General features: G+C 41.8%; 1 protein-coding gene across 2 annotated transcripts in view; it reads right to left on the bottom strand.

Moving 5' to 3' along the window:
• Positions 1 to 6,155, bottom strand: part of LOC110957264 (SHC-transforming protein 4) — a 21,119-nt gene extending 14,964 nt beyond the window's left edge. The window contains exons 1-4 of one of the 2 annotated variants that reach the window (XM_051944919.1): positions 5,867 to 6,155; positions 5,596 to 5,663; positions 5,011 to 5,510; positions 2,967 to 3,037 (exon numbers count right to left, since the gene is read on the bottom strand). In XM_051944919.1, coding sequence (XP_051800879.1) covers positions 2,967 to 3,037; positions 5,011 to 5,510; positions 5,596 to 5,647 — 623 coding nt within the window. In that variant the 5' untranslated portion in view covers positions 5,648 to 5,663; positions 5,867 to 6,155. The remainder of the gene's footprint in view (positions 1 to 2,966; positions 3,038 to 5,010; positions 5,511 to 5,595; positions 5,664 to 5,866) is intronic. The other variant, XM_022203187.2, reaches the window with a different exon arrangement.
• Positions 6,156 to 8,279: the final 2,124 nt, after the last annotated feature.

Here is an 8,279-nt window from a genome sequence, read left to right as displayed (position 1 = left end):
AATAGTATTCATTGTACACGCCTCACATTGCTCACACCGTAGAATATGATTGCAGAATATAGAATAAAGCAGGGGAAATGTGTCTCTCTGGCATCTGCAGCATTGAAGCAGTGACACCTGAACACACTCGTGGACATGTGTCCTCAGAGGAGCTGACTGTCGGGTCAGAGAGGTCAAAGCACACAAACAGACGCACACACAAAAGCAGGAAGAGCTTTTCTCCTCCTTGAAAACAAATTGTGTGTGATACATTGAGGTCCCTCTGCCTCGCTCTCCTTTAATAAGACTATGAGACATCATTAGGAGGAAATTCATCTAATTGGATTTTCTGCCCCATCATTCAGCCGCGCTGCTGTGAACAGAGGTCGCTGTGTTTTGGCATCCTGCACGAGAATGCAAATATCAAACGAGAAAGCCCCGGTTTATGAAACATTATACGTTTAATTTGATTTCCCCCTTTGAAATATTTTTTAAAATAAGCTACACATCTGGATTGGGTGATGTATGCTGATTTAATTTAGGATAAAGGCGTTTTTGTATTTTTGCTTTTCTGCTTCAGTGTGCGTGCAAAACATCAGACCACATCATTATTAGATCTTCATGTGTAGATCCTCTACCAGTCAAAAGTTTGGACACACCTTCTCATTTAATGTTTTTTCTTTATTTTCATGACTATTTCCATTGTAGATTCTCATCGGAGGCATCAACACTGTGAATGAACACATATGGAATTATGCAGTAAACAAAAAGCATGAAATAATATATTTTAGATCCTTCAAGATAGCCACCCTTTGCTTGACGCGCGATGAGCTTCATGAGGTAGAACCTGAAATGGTTCTCCAACAGTCTTGAAGGAGTTCCCAGAGATGTTGAGCCCTTGTTGGTCCTTTTGTCTTCACTCTGCGCTCCATCACATCCCAAACCATCTGGACTGGTTTAGTTCATCTGACTCAGCACTCCATCATCGCCGTCTTGGTCAGATGGTCCTTCCACAGCCTGGAGGTGTGTTTGGGGTCATTGTCCTGTTGGAAAATAAATGATGGTCCAACAACGCAAACCAGACGGGATGGCATGCCGCTGCAGGATGCTGTGGTAGCCATGCTGGTTCAGTGCGTCTTCAATTTGGAAAAAAAAATGCCCAACAGTGTCACCAGCAAAGCACCCCCACATCATCATACCTCCTCCTCCATGCTTCACGGAGGGAACCATGCATGTAGAGACCATCTGTTCACCTTTTCTGGTCTCACAAAGACATGGTGGGTGGAACCAAAGATCTCAACTTTAGACTCATCAGACCAAAGCTTAGATTTCCACTGGTCTAATGTCCATTCCTGGTGTTTTTGGGCACAAACTAATCTCTTCTGCTTGTTGCTTTTCCTCAGTAGTGGTTTCTTAGCAGCTATTTGACCATAAAGGCCTGATTGGTCAGTCTCCTCTGAACAGTTGATGTAGAGATGTGTCTGCTGCTAGAACTGTGTGGGATTTATCTGGACTCTAATGTGAGCTGCTGTTAACTTTACATTTCTGAGGAAATGAACAGAGGTCGCTGTGTTTTGGCATCCTGCACTAGAATGCAAATATCAAACGAGAAAGCCCCGGTTTATGAAACATTATAAGTTTAATTTGATTTCCCCCTTTGAAATATTTTTAAAAATAAGCTACACATGTGTGGATTGGGTAATGTATGCTGATTTAATTTAGGATAAAGGCGTTTTTGTATTTTTGCTTTTCTGCTTCTGTGTATGTGCTCGGATGAACTTCTCCTCAGCATCAGAGGAGACTCTTGGTCTTCCTTTCCTGGGGCGGTCCTCTTGTGAACCAGTTTCATTGAAGAGTTTGATGGTTTTTGTGACTACATTTGGGGATACATTAAAGTTTTGTAATTTTCCAGCCTGACTGACCTTCAGTTCTCAAAGCAATGATGGTCTGTCGTTTCTCTTGACTGAGCTGATTCTTGCCATAATATGGATTCTAACTAGCCTAGCTGCGCTAAACAACCCACGGCAACGAATTTAATTCTCTGCCAGGGTGGGTCTAGTTACCCTCCATAAGGCTGGAGGTTGGATTCTCCTAAAACTGTCCGGACCAATCACCATGAAGTGTAGAGTCAGAAGGCGGGCGTAACTAAGTGACGACAGAGGCGTGACGATTCTGACAGAAACAACCGGAAACAACTAGCCTAGCCGCGCTAGACAACCCACGGCAACCAATTTAATTCTCTGCCAGGGTCGACAACAAAAACGACAACAGTCGTTGAGCTCCATTAGCACCGACTCTGAATAATCTTTCTGTTAACATGTCTGTAATATACTTGAGCTTCACCCATTGACTGTATAAATAAGGCTTCACCGAGCAACCGCATCCTCTGATTTCCGGTGCTCTAGGAGCCTATTCGTTGCGCTGATTGGTTGTATACCTACCCAATTGCTGCAGAGTGATTTGAAAGACAACCTTTTAGCCCGCCTCCCTCCCTGTCGAGCGTGCCTAGACCCTTGCGTCTTCAGAGCATGGGTCTAGCGCGGCTAGGCTAGATTCTAACAGCTGTCAAGTAAAAACTTTATGCAAACTTGACTTCTGCACCACACAACTGATGGTCCCAGCCCCATTAAGAAGGCAAGAAATTCCACACATTAACACTGACAAGGCACACCTGTGAAGTGGAAACCATTGCAGGTTCGATCTCATGAAGCTCATCCAGTGAATGCCAAGAGTGTGCAAAGCAGTAATCAAAGCAAAGAATCTAAAACATTAAACATGTTTTGACTTATTTCACACGTCTTTGTTTACTCCATAATTCCATATGTGTTCATTCATAGTTCTGATGCCTTCAGTGAGAGTCTACGATGTAAATAGAAACCATTAGATGAGAAGGTGTGTCCAAACGTTTGGCTGGCAGTGTGTGTGTTTCATGTTGCTGTTGTTGTGAGTGTCTCTGAGTGTGTTGTGATCCTGGAAGGACCTCCTACCTTGTGACTTGCATTCTCGTGTCAAAGTCGAGGGTTCTCATGGACTGGGTCACCTCCACGCTGCCCACGTACTGGAAAAACACAACGAAGCACCAGTTACTCTCTGATTTCAACGTAAAATGATACACTAAGGAACAGCCACAGTCGAAGTCTTAGGTGACCTCAGACAGAGTGCTGATGTGGGCAATGTTTCCATCCTGTTCCTCCAACTTAAGTGCCCTTCACAGATTAGAAACAAAACAGCACATTTCTCCTTTTCATGGCTTCTCTCTGTTTCTTCTCTTTTGCATAACTTTGTCTCTTGACGCCTCGAACCATAATGTTCAAAAAATGGAAGGAAGCAAATCATTCTGCAGCAGAGGTGAGAGAGTTTGCAAGAAGAATTTGAAAGTTTTAACTGGTCAGAAGCAAAAATATATATACTATGGAGCAACACTCAAATCTGTGGCCATAAACTGACCACAGATTCAACACAGAGGAAGTGTTTTTGTTAGTTTCTTGTTTTAATTTTGCAGCATTGACAAGTCTTGTATTGAATTGTATTATTTTCAGTGGACAGATCAGCTGCAGCTTTATGATACGGAAACCAAATATATTGAATAAAGAGACACACAGCATAGCTAGCTGCACAAGATGTGGCTTTTTAAATCTCCTTCTTCATTATTTCAATTTACTCTACTTGCTAAATTGTATTTTTTGTCTAATTTGCTCACCTTATTATTGAGTTACACAATTCTTGCTGCTTTTGGCAATATTTTAACGTGATATTTATCCCGATGAAGCATGTTAAATTGAATAAAATAAAACTGAATCGAATTGAAAAGTCAATAACGAGGCCACCGGGTATTCTCACCGTAGGTTTTGAGGGTTGACATTTAATTTTGTCTGTCTGTAGTTTTAAGTGGAATTAAAATAATGGCAATAGGTTTGATTTGTGGCTCAAAGTCTGCCCAAGAAATCTGAAAAGTCAAACCACATCTTTTCTTTTCTGACATTACAGATTTCTATTATGCTTTTATTGTCTCTGCTTTTCACAATTTTTGTGATATTTTGCTGGACGGCCAAAAAAGAGAGTTTAACCAAGAGTGTGAGGTTTTACTAAATGATGCTCGCTGTGTTTTAGAATGAACGTGAGGCAAAAGAAGAATCTTGATTGTTGAGATGTAAAGAGGATGGAGGAGCAATCAAAGCAACCAGGCCACATTTAGGCCATGTGCTCGGATACACTTTGGCCTGCGCCGCTTCCATTGGCCCTCGGTTCCGGTAAATGGTAAATGGTCTGTATTTATATAGCGCCTTACTATACCTGCAAGGTACCCAAAGCGCTTTACATGATACGTCACATTCACCCATTCACACACACATTCACACACTGATGGCGGAAGCTGCCATGCAAGGCGCTAACCACGACCCCATCAGGAGCAATTCGGGGTTAGGTGTCTTGCTCAGGGACACCTCGAACACAACGGGGCAAGGATCAAACCAGCAACCCTTCGGTTGCAAGACGGCCACTCTACCCACTGAGCCATGCCCCGGTAAAGCTCTCGCTATAGGCTGGAGGCAGGATGAGTAAGTCCATTGATGAAACCAGACTTAAATCAATACGTGCGTGTGTGGGTGGGGTGAGTGGGCGGAAGTGTAATGTATGTGTGTGCGATTGTTTATAGAGGACAATCAGACGGTCCGTTCTCGTTTCCATCAGCGGCCGGCTCGCTGAGGCCCTGCTCCTAATCACTCATGCGGACACACCTCCGGTTCTAGGACAGCGTGGACTCCGCTGATAGCAGATACACTCACACACAAGCAGAGCTGAAGTAGAAGAGGAGCAGGATGAGTCACTACTGCCTACACAGGAAGCTCTATCTGACAGGGAGGGAGGGGTGAACGTACGAAGTGATGGTGTGGATAGATCAGAGGGAGGCAGAGAGTCTTCACATCTAAATGTAGGGTTTACTTGGAGGTTAGCTGCACTTTCTTGCAGAGTGTCAAGAAAATGTCGTGGTTTAAACCCATTTCTAATCATGCACAGAGTGGACAGAGGTACCTTGATGTGATGGTGAACCGCTCTGCTGTCATCGGCTGCAGAGGAAGTCTTCAAACAGCACAGATTGTCTCCGTGTTGGGAGCAGGGAGGACAGCCGGGGGTCCAGGGCAGGCTGGCCATCCGATGCAGGGTGATGGGTCTCTTCATGCAGCGCAGAGCCGGGTGGATGAGGCCGGTCGACGGGGGGACGCTGAAGGAAGAGTGGCTGCACAATCTGTCCGTCCTGGATGGGGGCTTGCTGCTGACGGCTCTGTCCCTGCCCGTCTGTCCCCTCAGGCCTCGCAGGGAAATGGGGCTCTGCAGTCGGATGTTGGCCACTCGGGGGATGAAGTCCCTCAGGGTGGACGCTCCCTGGTGGGCAGGCGTCCCGGGATCCAGCTGAGCAAAATCAGAGTCCAAGCAAAAGTCCCCCTTCAGTGGGAGCATTCTTTGGGGATGATCCTCCAGAGATGTCAGCGAGTCGTTGCGCAGACGGCTGTATTTAGTGCGCTTCAGCATACCTGCAGACAAGGGAAAGTGTTCCAGTCAGACATGCAGCAAACACTGATCCTCATTGTGCTGATGTGGACTAGAGAAGTGACCTGCCTGGAAAGAGTCCTGACTGTGATTTGAACCTGGATAAGGTTTGCTCTCTCATAATCAGGGAGGAGAAACTGGAACAAAGTAAAGAAAGATAAAAGAAAACAAAAGGAGTTGCACACCGAGGTTGGACCAGCAGAGAAACGAGCAGCATAAAATGACATTAAGTTAGGATTCTATTGCAAATGGGCTGATCTGTGGAGAATAATGGCAGCGTCCTGCGTTCTCAGGTTACTGGACGGGACTCCTGCTGCACTCTCCACCAGATCCAACTCACCAGAGTGGGACTGGGAGGCGTCCTGTGTGCTTTAAAGTCCAGTCTGCTCCGCTCTGCTCACGCTGAGTCCCATCCTTCTGACCCGGACACTTTCTCAGTCAGCTGCCGGGCGTCCAGCTCTGCCTCGTCAACTTTCCTCCCCTCCTGTCTTTGCTTTCTGACGCTCAGCAGAACTGTGCTGCTTTTATGAATGAACTTTTTTCTTTTTATGAATGAGGAGGCTCTCGCTCACTTCCTCTGTGTCTCTATGACGATGCATGCAGATGAATGTGTGAATGGAGCGGAGGAGAGATTGACAGACGGCCCCTAAGGCTCTCTCTCTCCCCTCCCTCACCCATAAACTAGCGTCCAATCACAGGCGGCCGGGGTGACTCATGCTGTACAACACACACACTTACTGCACTCACAGCTATACACTGAAGCTGAGCCAGTGGAGTACATGAGTGCTCCATTCCTCTCCTCAGCACCTCAGAGATGCTATTAAAGCGCATTATTTATACATTATTAGCTTGTCCTATTGCCCTAAAAATGTTTCTCTAAATTTCAGAAAATGGTATCATAGTTGCATAGCAGGAAAACACTCAGTCTGACATATTTATACACAGTGTGCCGAATGTATGTGTTATTCAAATGACCCGAACAAAGAGGAAGAGGATTTCACTGGACCATTTGCATTTCTGTTTGACTTTTATCGTAACAATATTCAAGGCGCCGACTAAAGAGTGTTTTACATACTGAAGTTATTCCTGATTTAACCCTATAAGACCCAAATATAGAAAAAAATGAGCAAAAAAAATAGACAAAAAAATCGAAAAACAAGCAAAAAAGATATATATATATATATATATATATATATATATATATATAATTCCAAACATAGGAAAAAAATAGGAAAAAAATGCCAAAAAATTAAAAAAGACAAAAAATAAACAAAAAAGATATATATAATTCCAAATCTAGAAAAAATGTAAAAACATTTGAATATAACAAAAATATAAACAATAATAATAATAATAATAATAATAATACTATACAAACCCAAATATAGAACACAATTAGCAAAAAACAAAATAGGAAACATACACACACACACACACACACACACACAGACATATATTAGCAAAAAATAAATAAAACAAAAAAATCTTAATAATAATAATAATAATAATATACAAACCTAAATATAGAATAAAATGAGCAAAAACAAAATAGGAAACACACACATATTAGCAAAAAAGCATAAAACAAAAAAATCTTATTATTATTATTATTAATAATAATAATAATATACAAACCCAAATATAGAACAAAATTAGCACAAAACAAAATAGGAAACACACACACACACACACACATATTAGCAAAAAAAACATAAAACAAAAAAATCTTATTAATAATAATAATAATAAAAATAATAATGATAATATACAAACCCAAATATAGAATAAAATGAGCAAAAAACAAAAAAAGAATTTACATATGTAGATATATATGCAAGAAATTTAGAATAAAATGGCCAAAAACAAATACAATAAACAAAAAATGATATATAAGCTCAAATATAGAAGAAAATTAGCAAAAAAAAAAAAACAGGAAACAAAACAGAAAATAAATGTGTATATATAGATTATTTCCTTCCAACAACAAGGAGGAGGAAGATTGCAGCGGTGCTTCCATGCTTCTACTAGTATTACACAGTAGATACGAGATTCCAAAGAGAGAGTAACTACTTTTGATTATAAAAAATCACAGATGAATTGGTAAATGCACACGTTAAATAAGTTGGACATGAGAGTAAAAAGACTAGCCTTGAAACTGGAGTGAATAAAAAGGCAGAGCTTTGTCCCTTCCTAGTGGACATCATTAAAACTGCAGTCTAGAATCCAGACCTACAACTAAGTTATTTTCACCATCAATCAGGATAATTTCTTCGTTAATTGTTAAATTTGTTTTAACACCATTGTAAGCAAAATATTCACATCGCTTGTCTCATCGATCATCAATCCAAAACCCCCAAAAATTTAATTTACCACCACATGAAACACAAAAAAAAAGCATCAAATCAGAACGGGACATTTTTTAAACAGAAAAAATACCAAAATATTTGATGGATTATCAAACTAGTTGCTTGTTCAAAGGGAATCTTTGGATTTGATGGAGTTTCTGTGCAATTTTGTAGGATTGTAACTGGGGGTGCAGTCAGTCTTAATTCTCTACTTTAGCTCAACTTATGCTGCTTCAATATGCCGTATGAATAACATCCATTCTCTATACACCGCTTTATCCTCACTGGGGTCGCGGGGGGTGCTGGAGTCTATCCCAGCTGACTCGGGTGAAGGCAGGGGACACCCTGGACAGGTCACCAGTCTGTCACAGGGCTACATATACAGACACACAATCACACTCACATTCA

Source organism: Acanthochromis polyacanthus, chromosome 2 (genome assembly GCF_021347895.1).
Source record: "Acanthochromis polyacanthus isolate Apoly-LR-REF ecotype Palm Island chromosome 2, KAUST_Apoly_ChrSc, whole genome shotgun sequence".
Classification (NCBI taxonomy): Eukaryota; Metazoa; Chordata; class Actinopteri; family Pomacentridae; genus Acanthochromis; species Acanthochromis polyacanthus.
Note: the sequence above shows the minus strand (reverse complement) of the source record. Positions and strands in the feature narration are given on the sequence as shown.